The sequence below is a fragment of the Dendrobates tinctorius genome, unplaced genomic scaffold, assembly GCF_039654945.1.
Source record: "Dendrobates tinctorius isolate UK_male_01 unplaced genomic scaffold, ASM3965494v1 ptg000020l, whole genome shotgun sequence".
Lineage (NCBI taxonomy): Eukaryota > Metazoa > Chordata > Amphibia > Anura > Dendrobatidae > Dendrobates > Dendrobates tinctorius.
In genome coordinates this window covers 35,086,648-35,108,672 of record NW_027361688.1, presented here as the reverse complement: position 1 = coordinate 35,108,672, position 22,025 = coordinate 35,086,648, and the positions used below count along the sequence as shown (strand labels likewise).

The 22,025-nt window shown below is 43.7% G+C and overlaps 1 protein-coding gene across 2 annotated transcripts in view; it reads left to right on the top strand.

The window, feature by feature from the left end:
* The window catches only part of CDX1 (caudal type homeobox 1), a 70,626-nt gene extending 50,391 nt beyond the window's left edge, over positions 1 to 20,235 (top strand). For both annotated transcript variants that reach the window (XM_073567992.1, XM_073567993.1), the window contains 2 exons: positions 15,070 to 15,215; positions 19,447 to 20,235. In XM_073567992.1, the coding sequence (XP_073424093.1) occupies positions 15,070 to 15,215; positions 19,447 to 19,659 (359 nt within the window). In that variant the 3' untranslated portion in view covers positions 19,660 to 20,235. The remainder of the gene's footprint in view (positions 1 to 15,069; positions 15,216 to 19,446) is intronic.
* The last annotated feature ends 1,790 nt before the right edge of the window (positions 20,236 to 22,025 follow it).

Here is a 22,025-nt window from a genome sequence, read left to right as displayed (position 1 = left end):
CCTACTCGTACAAGAAGAGAGAGGACCCTGCCCGTGAGGGCTCACAGTCTACAATGGATGGATAAGGTTACAGTAGAAAGAATGTATCCCATACGCAATTGGATCCAACCCAACTCACTTTAACAGTGGCATTAAACGTGCTAAAGCTGGAGTTTGATCAGATGGGAGCCATCCTCATGAGAAAGGAAAATATTCACGACTAAGTCTATAGCCCTGAGCCCTAAGATGAGGAGGAACAAAGGACTCGTCGACCGGCTCAGAGTCCGACCATTGCGGGGAGCTGGCCTCCTGAGAAGCAGCACACACATGATGACAACCGCAAATGGACACTTGAGCCGGAGCTGTATCAAAACTGGTACAAGACACCTCCATGGGCTCTGGGGGTAAAACCTCTGGCTCAGGTAGCTCAAGAGGCTCAAAAAATTTGAGAGCCAGACTAGCTCTCCGCTTGGAGAGAGCACGCTCCATACCGCGCTCCGAAAAACGGAGGTCAATACGTGAGGAGACAGAAATTAGCTACTCCAAGGTAGTGGGGATCTCTCTGGTAGAGAGAGCATCCTTGACATGCTCCACTAGCCCTCACCAAAAAAACGGGAATAAGGGCCTTATCGGACCATTCCAACTCAGACGCCAGTGTCCGAAAACGGACGACATACTGGCTAACCGAGAGGGATCTCTGAGTAAGAGCGAGTAACTGCAGATAAGTGTCTGCGTGACCCGTGGGTCGAGGAAAACCTGCTTGATAGCCATTAACAGGTTACCTGCTGTCCGAATATCAGGGTCACCGAGCTCCCACAAAGGCGTAGCCCGTTCCAAGGCCTTGCCCGACAGTAGGGAAATAACAAATGCCACTTTGGCCCGTTCCGTAGGGAATTGCGTGGCCAGCAACTCCAGGTGGATTGAGCACTGGCTGATAAAGCCCCTACAGGAGGCGCCATCCCCGGAAAACTTATCGGGTAACGGGAGGCGGGTGACTGTCGGTGCGAGGGTGGACAAGGACATACGGCCTACCGCATCAGTTAGAGCCTGTACAGCAGCATCAGTAGCTTGTGCAGCAGCAAGAGCCTTCTCAAGAGTGACTAAACGGTTCTCAAGCTGCCGCATGCATAACATAAGTTGCTGCTGATCTGCCATCACTAGCCAGACCCTGGCGTTAGTATAATGTTAGGAGTGCAGAAGGCACTAAATAAAAATATAAATAAAGTACCTTCGCCACTCGGGGTCCACCGTGCAGAAGATGTAATAACTGCTGCTAGGTGACGGCAGAGCAATCTGGCGGTAATGTGCACAGGGGTTAATGGCGCCCAATGTGCACTGCTCAGACTCTGTTGAACTCACAGAGTCACAGAAACAAAACACAAAAAGCGCTGAGTCTGTTCAGGACACAGAACTACAGCGCTGCACCCGCGGTATCTGGTCACAGGAATAGCACTAGATGGCGGTACTTACTCCGTCTAGACCTACCGACAAGGATCGGGCGTAAAGCGTCGCAACCGCGGACGCACGAAGAGCTGCCACTGCAGCGCGGCAAAGACAGAGCCGCTGGAAAGACACTGCTAACTAGCAGGCGCAATGCTGACGCTAGGCTGCTGAGGCAATGGAGCAATAGCGCGCTGGCGCTGATACTGGCAATAACTCAGGCACTCTCACAAACATAGTATCAGAGGGTAGGGGTTTCCAATGAGTCATTCACCAGTCCATGCATCCATCAAACAAACATACAGCAGCAGTATGGTTATACTAGCGCATGGCGGAACAGCCATGCGCGCTTTTTATAGCGAACGGGACCTTCCGGAAATCTCCAGGTCTCCAAGAGGAGCCAATGGGATCCGACACAGGACCTGAACACCTGACTCCCGAACTCCAATGGGAGTTCGTCCCATGAGCATGCTCAGACGCAGGAGTAGAGGACTTAGCTTCTGGAGAGAGTTGCCGCAAAGCAATCTCCTCTGCAGTCTCCTCTACAGCAGATGAGGAGCAGGAGACTGAAGAATGTGAGGATCTAGATTTCAGCAAAGGAGAGGCAGAAATCTGACTCCTAACACTCCATTGAGGCTTACGTCTGAACCCCAGCAAAGCGGGATTTGGACGTATGCTGCGACAGTGCCATAAACAACAATGATGTCGGTATGGCGAACATGTCAGCCGTGCATCACTTTCGAGCTTATATGCCTACTGGAGGTGGACATTCAGTCATAGTAGACTGTGTCTGAGTGTCCGTCTCCAGTAGGCGTATACGCCAAAAATACGCCAGACTGTTTTGCGGGGGGGTTTCAACATAGGCCACGACAAGGCCACCGACTGGGTGTCGGAAGGCAATGTGAAAATGTGAAAGCACTCTAAAGGTCCCGTTACATTTAACGATGCACCAGCGATCCCAGCAATGATACGACCCGGTCAGGATTGCTGGTGCATCGCTAAATGGTCGCTAGTGAGCTGCCAAACAGGCAGATCTCACCAGCGATGCTCAGCGGTCGTCACATACCTGTCACATGCAGTGATGATGACGACTTCCGCCCGCGTCCATGCGTCGCTTGTCGGCGCCAGCAGGAAGCCGATGATGAGAAATGGACCAGGACGATCTCGCGCAATCAGTGATATCCAGCGGGGGGGGTCGGTCGGAGGTAAGTGTCACATGTAGCGAGATCGCTAGTGATATCGCTGTTGCGTCACAAAATCGGTGACGCTTTAGTGATTTCGCTAGCGATATCGCTATGTGTAAAAGGCCCTTAAGGGTGATGTAACTCTGGGTTGTCCCCTCTAATGAATACAATTCTAAAATCTAGATAGAATCTTATCAGTAGCAGCTGCCATCTCTTATCTTTGTAATTGGAGAGTCTGTCTTCACCGAATACAGATTTTACCGCCAAATTGAGAATTTTCATAATTACCAACTTTGGTAGAGTAAAAAGCTCATTTTTCTGATAACTAATATTAGAAAGTTTCTTATTTTCTTATGAATTATTGATTTATAAAATTAAAATTTAACTGTAGGCTACACTTTAAGAATACATACATACATACATTCCTCAACATTGAAAAATTGCAACACCAAGAAGGAAAAGTCTTAGAATAATGACAATAGACATGTTAATGATATGGATGAAAAGATGAAATCTACAAAACTTCTCATTCAGTATTAAGTATGTGCTCCATGTGCAGAAATCCCCGCACTTACACACCTTGTCTGCTATCAATGAAGTTATTAATGGTTATCTGAGGAATGTTCTGTCACTGTAAATGCACTTAGGCAAATCTTCAAAATCCGCTGCTGGCACTTTCCTTTGCAGTTGCTAACCAATGACGTCCCAGATGTGCTCAATGGGAGACAAGTCTGGAGACACTGTAGGCCACATTTCAACTTCCTAGGCTGCTCAAATTGTATCAGTAAGATGCAGTCTGGTGTTGGATTGAAGCAATGCTCCTGTTACACTTACATGTTCTATCATGAAGGCTTCTTCATGCATTGCCCACGTAGTCTCCAGAACAATCCATGACTATAATAGTGTTCAAGACCAAAGTGTAACTCATCACTAAAGAGGGTACACCTTGATTCCAGGCTCCAATGCTGTCTTGCTCTGCACCATGATAGCTTTTCAGATTGGTGACATGAAGTCAATGGAGCCCTTGTAACAGGGCTTCTGGCTAGTAGCCTTATGTCATGGAAACACCTTCTGATGGTGCCTTAAGCTTGGCACGTGGCATCTAATTTCACTTGCAGAACAGAATAGATCATTAAATGCCATTCCTCAAATCTGATGAACTCATGTGGGCAACGTCATACAAAGGCCTTTATTAGGGAGCGCCACACCGGTCCTACTCCTGGGATTTTGGTGTGGCTTATTGTACAGTAGTCAGACTTCTCTAGTCGTTATTCCAGGTATACTAAAAGCTTGGCGTTACAATGATTTGATTGTAAAACCAGTGGTACGACCATTTCTCCAAAGTGTCCCCAGAGCCATTTTTCAACATGACAATGCCTGTGCTACTATTAGCAGCCTGCATTGTCTAAAACAGTTACAATGGCCTGCAGCCTCTCTAGACTTGCCCCAGCTGTGCTTGATGAGAGACATCTACGGCAATTGCAAAGAGCTCTGCCAGCAGCGGATCTTGATGATTTGATTGCCCAAATGCATTCAGCGTGGCAGAACATTCCTCAGACAACCATTAATAAGCTAATTGATTGCAGTCAAGTCCATATGTTTCTGTGTGTGATGTTCATACTTGATACTGAAATAAATCAAGATTTTGCTTAAAAAGGTTGTTTCCATTTTTTCATCATTTACATATCATTAACCTGTCTGTCCATCCTGTGATTTCCATAATTACAAACATTTTTTCTTCTTAAGGCCGGGATCACACATGCGAGAAACACGGCTGAGTCTCGCATGTTAATACCCGGCACTGCTGCCGGCACTTGGGAGCGGAGCGTGTGGCTCCATGTATTGCCATGCGGCTGCCAGCTCCTATCTGAGTGCCGGCGGCAGTGCCAGGTATTAACATGCGTGACTCGGCCGTGTTTCTCGCATGTGTGATCCCGGCCTTAGTGTTGCATTTTCACTTTTGAGGAGCATACAGTAGATATAATGGTGAAATATCTCTTAAAATATGACCAAATGTCTAGAAAAAGACAGCCTAGGTTATGGCTATAATTTATCTGTAACAAAAACCATAGACTCGCCACCTCTCAATGTTCTCATTTGACATAATTAGTGATAGGGTTAATGTGCCACTGATTATTACTGCAGCTTCTGTAGAAATCAATAAAGGTGGGTCTCCAAATGCTGCCCAGATTAGATAGTTGTCTGCTGCTTAGAAAGGAAATTAATACCCGGCTTATCACATAGACAGTTATAAATCATTATACATCAGAGGAATATAAATGAAGTGGCTCATTAATGCTGATAAATAAACAGACGGCTTACGTGGCTACCAATATGACTCAAAGGTGCAGTCCCTTTCTTTTACTGCAAATCTATAGGAAACAAATCACTCTTTTCTCAGTATTTGTTTAAGAAAGTATATATACAGACATACCAGGGCTATGGCTACTTATGGTGCAGCTTTAGCAGATTGACCTGGGTCGTGAAGGCTAATGGAACCCAAACACCCCTCTGACACGGAGACACCAGGATTCTGAATGGCAGTTGATACTGTAGGAGGGTTTTTTTTTAATACAGATTTTGTACTGAGACCTTCAAGTTAATAGATTCACATAGTGCTGTGTAATTTATCTTCAGTGCTTATGTAGGCAGCATACTCTGGCTGGCAGGAATTGTGAACTCAGGTCTTGTGACCCTGATGACATCATTACAGGTCCTTCACTTCTGTATTGATGCTTGCTCATGATTGGCCAGCATCATGCAGGAGGCAGAAGTACACACCCCCAGTGAAAACTATCTGATAACCCCCTCCTGGACTTAAAGCATAACCGTCGCTTTAATTGTTTTTCATAAATCAATAATACACATGACCATAACCATCTTTGTAATATATCGTATCTGAGAGATTTGATTCTTTCTCTGCCAGAATTGATCAGTCATTATCAAAATTCTCAATTATGAGGTAAACTCTGTATTCAGTGAAGTCAGACTTTCCCATTACTGAGATAGGAGATGGCAAGTGCTATTGATATGATTCTATCTAGATCGGAGGAGAATGAGGAGCTCTACCTCTAGCTCCTCCCTCCTCCTGTCTCCATAGATGTTCATAAATAGTAACTGTCATCTCCTATTTCAGGCGAGCACATATAAAATAGGCTTTAAAAAAGCACAAATAAAATTATGAATTGAGTTTAACCCCCCCCAACAAACTAGACAAAAAACAGGCACAAAGGCAATGACGAATCTGGGTCTAAGCCTATTACAGATTACAGTGGATGCAACCACCACCTATGACATCTTCTTCAACCAGGGGCATTGCTAGGGGTCTAAGAAGATCATTGGCAGAAGCCCCAAAGGATATGTCACCAAATACACCACCACTCATTGAATATTTTTTTTACCTCGGACAGTAATAATGCCCCGTGTGATCTTTTTGAAGATTACAAAGCTCCAAGTGCTCCTTCAAGTAATACTGACTCTTGAGTGACCCTGAATGCCCCATGTGCCTGCTTTAAAAAAGAACAATCCCCATGAGCAACTGATAATGCCTCCATTTTTCAAATGAATAAGGTCTCCTGAGGGGCCCCATTCACAACTAATAATGCTACTGAATGCCTTTTAAATATAATATATAAAACAATTAGGCTTATACTCACTAATCCTGATTCCAGATCCATTGCTGACTCTGTCTACTCTTTTGACATGTATAAACAGGTGGCTGACACAATTCAGTGTCGTCATTGCACCCCCTGCACCAACTTTCTGATATTTTGTAAGCTAAATGCTTGCAGCAGTCTGCGGCCTACAAGGTGGGGAGTGATAGGCAAAGAGATTGTGGCTCTTGGCTCTACCTAGAGATTGAACCTTGAATGTTGATGTTAACACTTTTCAAAGTAGTGTTCATCAGAAATTTTAGACACCGGGAAGGAAAGAAGTTTGGCTACGGAATCCTGGACTTCTGGCACTAGCACTGCCTCTTGCTTCAACCACATTAATGTCCACTCTACTGTCCTCCCATCTCGAAATTTAAGGCAACAGTCCCTCCTTAAAAAAATTCACCCAAAGTGTAAGTGCTAACTCAACCACAAAGTCTACTTTACTGTTGTTTGTGGATCCCATAGGTGTCCACCGGTAGGCTACTAAAAAATGGTTGTCGTGATCTGTCTGGAACTGGCTAGTCTTGACAATTGTTGCCTGAGATATAAGCATACAGACAGGCTGGGGAAGACATGAGTGAATTCCCTGACCCAATAATGATACTTAATTATGAGTCATTTATTATGCAAAACTCAAGTAATAGAAAAATAGCATGCTAATTACACTCCTCCATCTAAGAGCCCTTTCAGCCATTCAGATGGGCCAGGAAGGTGTGCCATGACTTACTTTTCTGCTGCTCTAAATTCTTTGATACTTGAGGGGATGCAGCATTTTTTACCAGCTTCCCGATCAGTGGCACTATGATGGTTGGAGGGATGTTTAGCTATAAATCACACCCAGTAGTTCAACTTTGATATGGTATTGCACAGATGGTATATTCTAGTCAATTTCCTTTAAAACCATTAGATTTATTTTCCTTTTTTTTTTTTAAACGAGATATTGAAGTAAAGTGTCCCAACTGGGGCGGTGGATCTTAGTCTATTGATTTTAGCAAATGTAATGATTTAGATATGTATCTAGACAGCAGGCCTCCATGTTTAAAATAGGCAAGCTAATATCTGTTGACAGTGAGGAAAAATCAATAATTAAGTGCTAGGCAAACTTTGCATGGTCCTTTGATCTTAAAGAGTGACAAATAACCTCCTTCGACCCGCAGATGTCAACATGAATATCCAAGCTAGCCAAATCAGGTCACTAAGTGAGCAGTATTGGTGGCAAAAACCCTTTATTCTCATCAACTCTTTTGACAATTACTTAAAATCAGTAATTAAATGCTAGACAAACTTTACATAGACCTTTTGATCTTAAAGGGTGACGATTCACCGCATTCGACCCTCAGGTGTCAGCGTGAAAATGGAAGACAGCCAAATCATATCACTAAGAGAACTTCAAAGTTCAAGTGTCAACATGAAAATACAAGCTAGTCAAATCGGGTCACGAAGTGAAGTGAACAGCATTGGTGGCCAAACGCTTTATTCTCATGGCCAAACTCTGTTGACAATTAAGACATATCAATAATTAAATGCTAGACAAACTTTACATGATCCTTTTGATCTTAAAGGTTGACGATTCACCACATTTGACCTTCAGGTGTCAACGTGAAAATTGAAGACTGCCAAATCATGTTACTAAGTGAACAACATTGGTGGTCAAAACGTCTTCAACCTTCAGGTGCCAACACGAAAATTCAAGATAACCAAATCGTGTCACCAAGTGTGTTCATTGACGGTGAAACGGTGTTCATTGGTGGCCAAACTCTGTTGACAATGAAGAAATATCAATAATTAAATGCTAGGCAAACTTTACATGGTCATTTCATCTAAAAGGGTGACAACCCCCTTTTGACACCCTCAAGTGTCAACATGAAAATCCAAGATAGCTATATCAGGTCACTAAGTGAACAGCCTTGGTGGCCAATCCCCTTCAACCTATAAGTGTCAACGTGAAAATCAAAGATAGCCAAATCGGAAAAGCATTCGTGGTCAAACCTTTATTATGGCTAAAATTAGAATTTTACATTTGTATTTAACTTTTAATGTACTTACAGCCAAAATGTATCATTGTTTAAGATATCAGGATCTACTGAAGAGCTCCTTCATAGCTGAGAACTAGATCCTGTATTTGAGTGGTTGCTTGTAAAACATTTTGCAAATGAAATAACCTTCTCCCCAAGTTGGGGATGGGAAAGTGTAGGGTTGGACAGTGTATCTATCACAACAATGCTGTCCTACACTCAAAGATGGGTTCTACCAGATATACAGTGCTCATCGCATCTAATAGTTGATTCACTATAATGTATTATCTCCTATATATACTCTTTAATCGAGAGAAGTAGCTGATGAATGACTCCACCATATCTCAAAAAGAAATGGCAGGAACAGTTAAAATGTAAAACCCTTCAATTCTCCTTATATACAATTGTTGATCTGGCAGCTTCTCTCCCGATGCCGTCATACACAGGAGAGCAAGCGCTCTTGTGTTGTCTATGAGAAAGTTGCTGCCAGACATCTCTGGCAGCAGCTTATCTCTTCGAGAAACAAAAGGATTGACAGTCTGAAACTGGACCTCTTCTTCTTTAGTTCAGTTTTTTAAAATGATTTAGAGGCGGATTTTACTGTAAAATTCACATTTAAAAAATGCTTAAAATACTATGAATACGTTTTCCATTGGTTTTACTCATAAATGTTGAAAGTAACATGAAAAACAACACTGTGTGCACACTAAAGGAGCTTTTCACTTTATAATCAGCCAGAAATAGAGATAAGTGAACCCGAACTGTAAATTTCGGGGCTCGTACCGGTGCGGAACGCCAAACATGGACTTGAAAGAGAGACACACAGTCCCCATTAACTTCTCTGGGGTTTGGGTTCTGGTTAAAGTTCAGATTGAGTTCTGGTACCCACACTGAACTTAGGACTAAAGTTCGGTTGAACCCGAGCTTCCACAGGGCCTCTTGTCCCCAGTCGGAAACTCATTGTAAAAAGTATTTGATACAGTTTTGATATGGATTTAGGAGAAGAGTCTATTTCTAAATCTTCGTAAAAAAACGAATATATCATGAGAATGCTGATTAGTGGAGGTAAAAATCCTATAAGTAAAATTTGCACCTATCAAACATTTATAGTATATACTTTCAATATGCCATAAATGTTATAGAAGGTATGTCCCCTTTAATTTTTAGTGAGGCCCTTTGATTGGTTCTGTATGACAATGTGTCTCTTGAACAAAAAAAAGGTTGTGTACCCCTGTGTAGGGTCGGTGGGCCGAGTTGGGGGGTGGTCCCTCGATGTACCGCGCAGTGACGTACAGACACACTATGAGGCAAGTTTCGGGTACAACAGGTCCAAGTATATTCTCTTGCCGTCCACCCGACGGGCTCCGAAGTACACCGCACTTCAATTCACTTTACTTCACTTCACTTATCGGCCCCCCGTTTCCAGGGCCGCTTCCCACACATCATACTTTACACCGGGGACGTACATTTACGCACCGTCCCCTCGTCACTCTTCGACGCTCCTGTCAGATCCATCACTGTGACCGCCTTAGGCCCGTAAACCAACAGCACTTTTACTGATCAGTCATCTCTCTCTTAATACGGTGTGCTTTACCTCAGTGCCTCGTCTATACTGCGGTACTCTGGTGTCAGGACCACCCCCCTGACTTTCTCTCTCCTCAGTCCCCCTGGTTCGGTTTTCCTCACAGTGCACAAACTGTCGTAGTCCTCCTGTCACTGGAGATCCCTCTGGGGACTGGAACTTTCTGGAACCCTCCTGTCAAATTTATGTCATTCCCGGTTCCCTGTATCCCCGCCCCCCAGGACCAACGGTTTCCTAAGCCCTAAGCTGATGTCAAGTCCTTTGCTCACACTCCTCCCTACCCTCTAATGGTCAACCCAAGGTACTGCACGTCCACTACACTTTCTCAGCTGTTTCCCCACTATAGTAACTGACACCTGTCTAAACTGTGCAAACCTTCCTTTCTCTATTCTGACAAGTCTGTCCGTCCATTAGGTCACCTTCCCTACACTCCTCCTTCCTTTGTCTATTGTTGTCCTCGACAACCGTAATCCCTGCCTTCGTCGTTCTGAAGCTTCACCTACACTCTGTTGTCGGACCAGTTGTTGGGCCAAACCCACTACCTGCGGGGGCCGAACCATACTCAGAACACCATGCTCTGAGCAGCCTACTGCTACTCACCAGCACGCACGCCACATGACAATGTCTTTCAAATTGGGCTAGGTACACCCATTTTCTCTCTATGGCATGTACCTTCCCCTACTCTCCCCTTCTGTTACCTTCCACTGTCCAGTACGCCATGATCGAGGCCTCACACCTACCAGATCATTGCCGGCATCCACCTTCCTCCTTCAGGGTTGTCCGTGGTGTCGGGGACCTGACCTAGGACTGCTGTCTTTCTCACATCTTCCACCTCTTTTGCCTTTCTTTCAGTTACATGTCATGGTTGGCGTCTTGGTCTCCCAGACATTCACTACACATAGACCCCTGTCGGATCTCACACTTCCCTTTGGTCCCTTAGACCTTCTCTTACCCGGACCTGTTGCATTTACTTGTGCATATTATACATCAACACAACTTTACAATATCACAAGTACCCCACTTTTTATAATTTTTTTTTTTCATTTTCCTTTGCTTTTAAAACCAACATATAACAATATAACATTGCATATCTTCTTTCCCCCCCCCCTTCCTTGGACATGGACACTCCCTCGTTTCTTTGTATCCCCGCTCTGTCAGGTAAACATATTTATGTATACTTTCCTACAAAAAGTACACAGAACGGAGAAGGAAAGAAAAAGAAAATAAGAGCAACAGATAAACAACGATAGAAAATTTCCTCTACATACAACTGTCCTTATAACTTGCACAACGGTGCTACGAACTCCTGACAGTTCAATCCACCTTCTGGTGGTCAGTAGTAAGGGCCCCACAGCGGTGGAGTACCCGGGATACCGAGAGTGTCCGCAACAGTTCTCTTTACGGGGGCTCGTGTTCTTCGGATTCTGCCAGCACGGTTACGGCATAGTAACCGCGGGGACAATATTCCTTATAATAGGATACTAAGTCCCCCTCCTGCAAGGCCTGGCCATGACGGACAGAGGCAACATTGAGGTAAACCTTCTGGCCTGTCACAAGATCGTGGATAAACCCATATCCTCTGGGTATGTTCGTATACACAAGCCGTCCATTGGATCATGTGGCTGCCATGCAAGCCTCTCCTTTTTCATGTAGAAGCCCCCAAATCTCCCGCTCTCTGGCCTTCTTCCCTTTGATGTCCTCCGCGACCCAAACGGAGGGTCCGGTATGAGCCCGGGAGTCCGGTGGGTGGGACTTAGCCGGGGATGAGAGCAGGGCAGAGGCCACTGATGATGTCTGCGGCCCAGCAGCCGCTGGGACCGGGTGGCGAGCAGGGACAGCCGTGTTTCTCGCAGATTGGGCCACAGGAACCAACTCATCGGCTACAGACGGCTCCAACGCCAGCATAGCCGTGGCCGCAAGATGGGCCGCATCCAGAATTTCAACCGGAGCCGGAGCCAGTACAGTAGTAGTAACGGCTGGCTTCGGGGAAGTTGTCAAATCTGGCAGGGGGAATGCAAAAGCGTTTTCCAGCGACAGGTTCCGCATCGGTGACACCGGGCGTGGCATCACCGGGCGGGGTGGCTCGGGGTTAGGAGCGGAGGCCCCGCTCAGCTCCACGTAGATAGTAGGGCCTCCCCTGATCAGACTCTCAGGGACACAGGATGCCGCGGGCTGCGGCTGAATGGTAGAGACCGCTTGCGGGGCCACTGGTGGGACCAGGGGAACCTCACCTTCCCTGGCACTATGGCCTCCGTCACGTTATCACGCGGCTCCTCCTGCAGTCTCTGCTCTTCACCCCACTGTCCGGCGGGGCTAGCCTCCAGGCTCAGGAGCTCCGCGGGCAGGTCCCCTGCTGGTATGTTCAGTGGCTGCCCCAGCTGGCTCCGCAAAGGCTCCACTTCTCCGCTCATCATCCAGTTTCCTGCCCGGGACTCTGAGGGAGACGTTTCCTGGTGTGACTCGACCTCCTGGCGCCACCGCCACTCCAGGCACCCGATGCCCCGACATCCACAGCTTCGCATATCGTCCGATGAGCAGCACTCAAATGGCGCCAGACAGCCGCAGGCAAACTTTTCCTCTGGGCCACTCCCTCTGCTGGGTGGGGCGTCTGCAGGCCTTTCCACCCACTTATCAGGGTCCAGTATGTGGGAGCGTCGGCCTCCTGGTACATATTGCTGTCCCCAGGGATACGTAGGAGGGGGCCCCAGTCCATTGGGGACAACGGCAAACACCTGGATCTCTCCTCTGCGCTGAAGCAGCACCTCCATCTTGCTCCAGACCAGACAGCGTCCCGGATCCTCTGCTGGCAACGCAGATGCACCACAGCACTCCCAATTTATAATCCACAGGTTGGTGATTTGTTTTCCACAGGTGCTTATAATCCCCACAGAGCAGTCTATGAGTTTTTTTTCCATCCCTTGGAGCAGGCCTGTCGCAGAAGATCTTGTATTAGCGGCGTTGATCCTGCCGACTACGCCAAGTGTAGGGTCGGTGGGCCGAGCTGGGGGGTGGTCCCTCGATATACCATGCAGTGACGTACAGACACATGATGAGGCAAGTTTCAGGTACAACAGGTCCAAGTTTATTCTCTTGTCGCCCACCTGACGGCCTCCGAAGTACACCGCACTTCAATTCACTTTGCTTCACTTCACTTATCGGCCCCCCGTTTCCAGGGCCGCTTCCCGCACACCGTACCTTACACCGGGGACTTACATTTACGCACCGTCCCCTCGTCACTCTTCGACGCTCCTGTCAGATCCATCACTGTGGCCGCCTTAGGCCCATAAACCAACAGCACTTTGAATGATCAGACGTCTCTCTCTCAATACGGTATGCTTTACCTCAGTGCCTCGTCTATACTGCGGTACTCTGTTGTCAGGACCACCCCCCTGACTTTCATTCTCCTCAGTCCCCCTGGTTCGGTTTTCCTCACAGTGCACAAACTGTCCTAGTCCTCCTGTCACTGGAGCTCCCTCTGGGGACTGGAACTTTCTGGAACCCTCCTGTCAAATTTATATAATTCCCGCTTCCCTGTAACTCCGCCCCCCCATGACCAACGGTTTCCTAAGCCCTAAGCTGATGTCAAGTCCTTTGCTCACACTCCTCCCTGCCCTCTAATGGTCAACCCAAGGTACTGCACGTCCACTACACTTTCTCAGCTGTTTCCCCACTGTAGTAACTGACACCTACCTACACTGTGCAAACCTTCCTTTCTCTATTCTGACAAGTCAGTCCATCCATCAGGTCACCTTCCCTACACCTGTATTAAATCAATGGTGGATCTTATAAAAATTGCCTGGATTTAAGTATGGTCAAGTTAGAAAAACATAGCATCTCTGTGGTCTTCTACAGTACATTAATTAGGTGAACAACAGTTAATTGTGTCATATACCAACCATCCATGCAATCATTACTACATATAATAGAGAGGACATGGCAGTAGGAAACATCTGCAATAGGATGATGGTAGTAGGACGTCATGTCAAAATCAGATATTGGGTACTGTTGGAATGACCCTTTATGAAGGGTACTTAATAAACTCTTCTCAGTAGGTAATGCCTATATATGCAAGGTAGAGAGTTAATAAATTAGGAAATTTGGCGGCACACAACCTACTGTAATTTTTCATGGAATATCTTATAACTGGACCATTATTACCAGTAAAGGTGATTCCGCTTTAGCGCATAAATGTCTTGTAAAATGGTCATTATCGACATCTTATGTCAGAGAAAGGAAAGCATAATGATTGTGTAATATAACCAAATGAGTGGATGTAAACTGTGCTGCCATAATGTAGTGCAACATGTGGATCGTGATGCCATATCCTAGACCGTCGAGTGTAAAATACTATACCTGTAAATGTTATATTGACTATAATTGGCTTATGTTTGGCCATATAGTTATAACACACCCGCCATTTCCTGGGAAGGAAGACAAACAAAGGTTTTATATTGGCCTATTATACCGAGATGAAAACCATATATAGAGTCTTAAAAGTTAAACACAGGCATAAATGCTAATTGTTATGCTTTCACTAAAGCGGGTAAATTAAAAGTTTAGCAGAATTGCGGAGGCTTCCTAGGATATATCGTAATATAAATGTCTAGTTTTCTTTTTTCATCTCCATTGTTTAGCTTAAAGGTACTGTCACACTTAGCGATGCACCAGCGATCCCGACCAGTGATATGACGCCGTCAGGATCACTGGTGCATCGCTAAGTGGTCGCTAGTGAGCTGCCACACAGGCAGATCTCACCAGCGACATAGGCGATCCTGACGTCCTCCCGCCCGCGTCCATGCCTCGCTCGTCGGCGCCACAGGAAGCCCAGCAGAAAGCTGATAACGAGTAATGGCCCAGGACGTTCTCGCGCGATCAGCGATAATCAGCAGGGAGGCGGTCGGAGGTAAGTATCAGACATAGCGATATCGCTAGCAATATCGCTGCTACGTCACAAAAACCAGTGACGTTATAGCGATATTGCTAGCGATATCGCTTAGTGTGACAGGCCCTTTAGTCAGAATATAGGGTTAGGTCCCCAATCTTGTTATAGAAGGGCACATCCACAGACGTTGGTGCTCCAGGTCAAAATCATAAAATTTTTCTAGCAAAAACGGATTGTTAAAACAAAAAGGCAAAACCTTCTTGGCATATTTTTGGAAGACGTTCCCCATTTTTAAGATACTGTGCTACATGTCTCTTGTGTTTTCTTTTAGGTAAGACAAGAACAAAAGATAAGTACCGTGTTGTATACACAGATCATCAACGACTTGAGCTGGAGAAAGAATTTCACTACAGCCGCTACATTACAATACGCAGAAAAGCAGAGTTGGCAGCCACGTTGTCACTAACAGAGCGACAGGTAGTTCTTACAATATGTCTTAACAGTTCTCTGTTTTTATATTCTTAACCTACCCAAGGGTCCATCTACATCAGGGTTTCTCAACTCCGGTCCTCAAGACCCACCAACAGGTCAAGTTTTCAGTATATCCTTAGTATTGCACAGCTGATAATTTCATCACCTGCTCAAGCATTAATTCCATTACCTATGCAATACTAAGGAAATCCCGAAAACATGACCTGTTGGTGGGTCTTGAGGACTGGAGTTAAGAAACACTGATCTACAGTCTCTTTTTCTCATGGATTCATAAGATACAGTATTTTGGATAAAATAAATATTGTGAAACACTCCATGGCATACTATGTTACCAGACAGAGGTGTAGCTAGGGATATCATTCAGGGTGGTGGTGAAACATCTGAGTGAGCTTCAAACCAGGTAAGCATGACTACAACTACAATGGAGCATCTACATCGTGGGTATAGGGCAGTGTTTTGCAAACTCCAGTCCTCACAGTCCCCAAACAGATCATGTATCAAGATTTCCTGGATTTCCTCAGTTTTGCACAGGTGAGAGTACCTGTGGCAATTTCTGATGCCTTGATAATAATTCAATCACTTGGGTAATACTAAGGAAATTCTGAAAACATGACCTGTTAGGGGTCCTTGAGGACCAGAGTTTGGGAAACACTGGTAAAGAGGAACCAGGCTGTTTCTGAAAATAAATCTCTATACAAAGACCAACACAAGACCAACACCAATTTTACGGCCATTCGGTGAGGTGACTGTACAGTGGTAGATACCAGTGCTGCAGGACATATAAGAGATTACAGTACAGTTATAGATTCTAATGGAGTCATCCAATTTTTCAGTGACATTTGACTTCTCACATTTTCAGCACCATGCTCATCTATTTTCAAACTGCACAAACTCTTCATCCTCCGGTCACACCAATACTGAGCCGCTCCTGCCATAATATTCACCACTATGCCTCTTACAAAGTAAAATGCCTACTTTGAACATTCTAGATGGTAAATTTGCCACCTAGAAAATATTGATGTGCAGAAAAAATAGGTTGCATTCACCCTCCCATTAAAAATTCCCTTTATTCAAACATGGAAAAACAGCTTCGGCAGGAGGACAGTGGGGGACTTCTTGGAACGACGGCCGTTTCGCTCTAACTGCACTTCAACGGGTTTCGAAACCTGTTGAAACAGTTTTATTTTGACCTCTGGAAAGTAATAATGTCTCCTGTGTGCACCTTTGAAAGTCACAATGCCATAACTGACTACCTCTATAATAACAAGTGCCTATTTAATATTTAATAATGATCCCTGAGTCCCCCCATGTATAGTAGTAATGTTCCTTAAGTCCCCCTTGTAAATTAATTTCCCCTGTGTCCCCCCACATACAACTCCTCTATATACTGAAAAATGCCCCTACAGCTCCTCTATACAAAGTGTTTTTCCTTTATATCTCCCTTATACAAGTGTGATGCCCCCACAGCTCCCTTACAATGTGCCTAAAGCGCCCTTATACCCAATATGATGGGCGCCCAGCTCCCTTATACATAATGTGATTGACCCACAGCTCCTCTGTACACAGTATGATGGGCCCACAGCTTCCCTATACACAGCATTGGGGCATGCACAGAATGTAAGAATCCGGGCTCAATAACCTCATCACATTGCTCTTTCCCCTGCCCAAGACTCATCTATTGCATTACCATGTTGTTTTGTAGGTTTCAGGCCATGTTTCCCTGATCTACCACTGAGTCTATCCATATCGTCGAGCTGTTCACATCGATACAGTTAAGAATGGCGGTCGCTTCTGGTGGGCTGTGCTCCTCTGAATGAGGGACCTGGGTACAGTGGAAATGAACTGACTGGGTGTCATAGGACCCAGCAGCTTCTGCTCCTGCTCTATACCCTGTGATCTCATGACCACTGGGCCAAGAGGTGAAAGTGTTGTTAGCACTGTCGTTAGCACTTCCTATTACTTTGTGCACAGAGCATGTTTAGCGTTGTGTATACAACAATCGAGAAGGCAGAAACTGTAATAAACCATCTCTGCCTTCTCCATGGGGAACAGCCTCTCCATGTCTGACAGCTGACTCTCTTCTCCCACACTTAACAATCGCATGCAGCTGCATTACGATGCCGAATAGAACTTGGACCATCCAGAAGTTTAAAGTCAGCGGTCCAGAAGTAGTTAACATTCTTGAGGTTATCCAGAACGTGTTATGATTATCTGAATGCTCATTACATTGCAAGATTATACTTCATAAACAAAAAGAGGCTGTTCAGCCACTAATATTAAGAAAAAAAAACTGTCAGAATGATGTAAAATATTCTGATCCTGCTCTTACTGGGTCTGTGCTCTGTTTTTTGGTCATCTAAAGCTAAAACTGCTTGATGGGTATTTAGTCCATTTTGATTTTTTTTGTTTTTGTGCAGATTTTTTTGCAGCATTTCTGCACTAATTAGCTATATTAGTTTACTTGTGGTTTTTCATTACGTTTTTTCAGTTTGTTTTTAATGGCATTTTTTCAGCTACAATTTTTGTCTCTTTTTCTTTATACTATGTTATGTTTTAAATAAAACCGCTTTGTTTTAAAACCTTTTACTGTGGTAACTCAATAAAAACATGTGCTTTTCTATTATCTGCTGATTTTCCTCATCTCCTCAAAGCTATGGGGAAAATCCACCAAAAAAGCAACATATTTATTGCAAGAGAAATTGACATGTTGAATATTTCTAAAACGTACCACAGCATAAAAAGCACTGTGTGCATGATCTCATAAAACTCTAATATACAACGTAAAAAAAACATTAAATATTCATCATGGCAACTTAGCCTAGCATGACCATATGATGCTTCTGACAATCACTGGCTGTAGTGGGTTATCACTATGACAAGTGATTGACTGCAGCGCAAGGAACCAGGAAGTGCAGGGGTAGTTTAAAGAGGATTCGTCACTTGCCATAAATTTGTATGCAAATTGCCTCTTCAGAGAAAAAGAGGACTTGAACTCTATAGTGCCACCTGTTGATAGTAGCGATCCTACAAGTCACAATCAACCCTTTAATGAGTTTTGTAATATGACCTCAGTCCAGAGCCTCTCACCTAGCCAAATCAGTTCTCATACTTTGCACTGACAAGCGCCAATAACCCGAAAAACCCTTTTTTGCAAATTGAGATTCTGATTTGGCTTTTATCCTGTCATATTACAAGACTCGTTAAAGGGTTGATTGTGACTTGTAGGATCGCTACTACCAACAGGTGGTGCTATAGAGTTCAAGTCCTCTTTTTCTCTGAAGAGGCAATTTGCATATTATTTTCCCAGAGGAGCATTGCACGGCGAATAAGCCTCCTTACCTTGACAAGCCAGAGCTGGCATGTCACTCTCCACAAGGAGAAACCTTACCACTTAGACCTCAGTCCATAAATTTGTAACTATTTTTATATCTGGTGTACATGCCACTGTTCTCTTTAATTGTTTATTTTTTTGGTTCTGTGCCTCTCCTTGTCTGAGCTATGGCTCCTTCATCCCTATATATAAAGCTAATCCTTGAAGTCAACTGGGCATGGCTATCAAGAAGACTCCCATAGAGAAAAGTTTGGAACAACATCCACTTGGCTAAAAAGACAAGTTTTACTAACAAGGGAAAGGGACCATATTTTAGGGGTAGGATCGAAATACAAACTACGGTATGCCAGGTTCTGGAGAACAGCGGCATTTACTCCTGTTAAAAATAATACATATTTACACTGTGTGCAGAATTATTAGGCAAGTGAGAATTTTGATCATATCATCAAACTTGAATGATGAAGCATCAAGACTGGGCGAAGAAATATCCGTAGACAGATTTTTCAAAAAGTTCTATGGATTAAAGAGGTGAGTGATTCTTGATGGACCAGATAGATAGGCCATGGATGGATGGTAACTAGCATGGGCCTCCTCTTCGACTCAGATGTCATCAAAGTAGAGGTGGGGTACTGCTATGGCCTGGTATGATTAAACATGAACTAGTTGGACCTTTTCAGTTTGAAGATCGACTTAAAATCAATTTCCAAATGTACTACTAGTTTTTAGAGGACACTAGATTAATCATCTAAAATACAAATTGTCTAATAATTGTGCACACCGCTTATGGCAAGTGCTAGGTCCTCTTTAAGGCTCACGAGCACTGTTATAAGCATTGTACTTGTACCTTTTATGTACTTACTTCCTGTTTTTTCTCTTTTTTAATAGGTAAAAATCTGGTTCCAAAATCGAAGGGCAAAAGAAAGAAAAGTAAACAAGAAGAAGATGCAGCAGCAGACTCAACAAGCTACCACCACCACGCCGACACCCCCCACTGTTGGCTCCACTGCAGGGATGGGCGGTATTTGCAGTAGCAGTAGTAGTAGCAGTAACATGGTATCGCCAACAGGACTAACTATCAAGGAAGAATATCTCTCGTGAAGTCTTGAGACTTTCAGACACCAGGACTATGGAAAAGGCCCATCACTAAGTGTGATCCACACATAGAAGCTTCTAGGGAAACATATAACTGGGTTTCGCACATTTTGTTGCCAGGACCTTTTGGTTTTTTAAAGAACTGGTAACACATGTTCCACCACAACAAGATGCAGCAGTTATCTGTCTGCTTTTGGACTATATCTGAAAAATGTATGTGTAACTGTATATTTAAAGAAGAAGGAACGTATAATCTATGGCTGGAATTTTTTTTATCATGTACATTTTTTTTTCTAGTTTCTGCAATGAGTGTTTGTACTGTAAAAATTTATAAAACTTTCTCCTGCTCTAGAGCCAGAGAAAAGATGTGATAGCAATCATACAACCTGATTGTTCTTTTTCTTTAAATTAAGGTCATTGTCATCACAATTGTCTATATTACACATTATTTGTATGTTTTTAACTTTGATTAAATTTCTTGTTACTATTTTATGCAGGTAAAAGTTTGCACAAAGTTTATTCTGTCTTTGTTTTAGTGATAGAATAAAATTATTCAGAGGTAGAACTTAACTCATGCACTCACCCTGAAGGATTGTCGATTTTTTTTATGCATTTATTATAAGGACGTAGCAAGTTGGTCTGAGGGGGCATGTACCTTGGGTTCTGACCAGCCAACTACATTTTTTGACTTTAAAGGTACAATAGCATGTGAAAGTTTTGGGCACCCCTGGTCAAAAATTACTGTTATTGTGATTGTGAACAGTTAAGCAAGTTAAAATGAAATGATCTCTAAAAGGCCTAAAGTTAAAGATGACAAATTTTAGGCAAAAAATGGCTTTCATATTTTACATTTTAAAAATTACAAAAAGGAAAATGGGCCAATTCAAAAGTTTGGACACCCTTGGAGATTTGTGTGCTCTAATAACTTTGACCAAGGTTTCAGATTTTAATTTGCCTGTTAAGGTTATGGCTTGTTCACTATCATGGTTGGGAAAGGCCAGGTGTTGCAAATTTATCAGACTTAAAAAAAAAAACTCTGTCTTCTCTAACCTTGTGCCAAAAAACAGCAGCCATGAGTTCTTCTAAGAAACTGTCTAGCACTCTGAAAATGAATATTGTGGAGGCCCACAAAGCAGGAGAAGATTATAAGAAGATAGAAAAGTGTTTTTCAAAATTTCCGTTTCCTTAGTTCAAAATGTAATTAACAAAATGGCAGTTAACAGGAACAGTGGAGGTCAAGATAAGGTCTGGAAGACCAAGAAAAATTTCAGTGAGAGCTGCTCGTAGGATTGCTAGAGAAGCAAATCAGAATCCCCACTTGACTGCAAAAGACCTTCAGAAAGATTTAGCAGACTCTGGAGTTGTGGTACATTGTTCTACTGTTCAGAGAGACCTGTACAAATATGGCCTTCATGGAAGAGTCATTAGAAGAAAACCTCTCCTGTATCCTCACCATAAAATTCAGGTTCACAAGTATGCAAACAAACATCTAAACAAGCCAGATGCATTTTTGAAACAAGTCCTGTGGACCCAAGAGGTTAAAATAGAAATCTTTGGCCAGAAAAAAAGGCTCAGAATTTCAGGAAAAGAACATTTCACCTACCATTAAGCATGGGGGGTGAAAAAAGCATGCTTTGGGGTTGTATTGCAGCAAATGGCACGAGGAACAATTCACTTATAGAGGGAAGAATGAGTTCAATAAAATGTCAACAAATTCTTGATGCAAACATAACACCATCTGTAAAAAAGATGAAGTTAAAAAAAAGGCTTTTACAGATGGTGAAATATCTTAAACACACGTCCAAATCCACAATAGACTACCTCAAAAGGCACAAACTGATGGTTTTACAATGGCCTTCACAGTCCCCTGATTTGAACATCTTTGAAAATCTGTGGCTAGATGTCAAAATAGGAGTGCATGCAAGACGACCCAGGAATCTCACAGAACTGGAAGGACTTCAAAAGGTGGTGCTACTAGGTACTCACGATTCACGGTGCCCAAACTCTTATACCAAACCAATTTTCTTTTTGTAATTTTTAAATATTTTAAAATGTAAAAGATGAAAAAAATGCATGTGTGAATGCCTGGCTCTCTATATTGTCAACAGGAAATTAAGAACTTTCCTCTGAAACTCAAGGAGGCTATGGAGAACAACAATGGAAGTCAACTCACGACAACTAGCACAAGAGATCATCAAATGCGACTTATATCAAGGTGATGCACTGTCCCCATTGCTGTTCTGCATAGGCTTGAACCCCCTCAGACAGATAATTTCAGAGTCTAGCTTTGGATACAAGTTCAAGAATGTAAGTACCATCATCCACCTCCTCTACATGAATGACATCAAGCTGTATGCAAAAAACGAACGAAA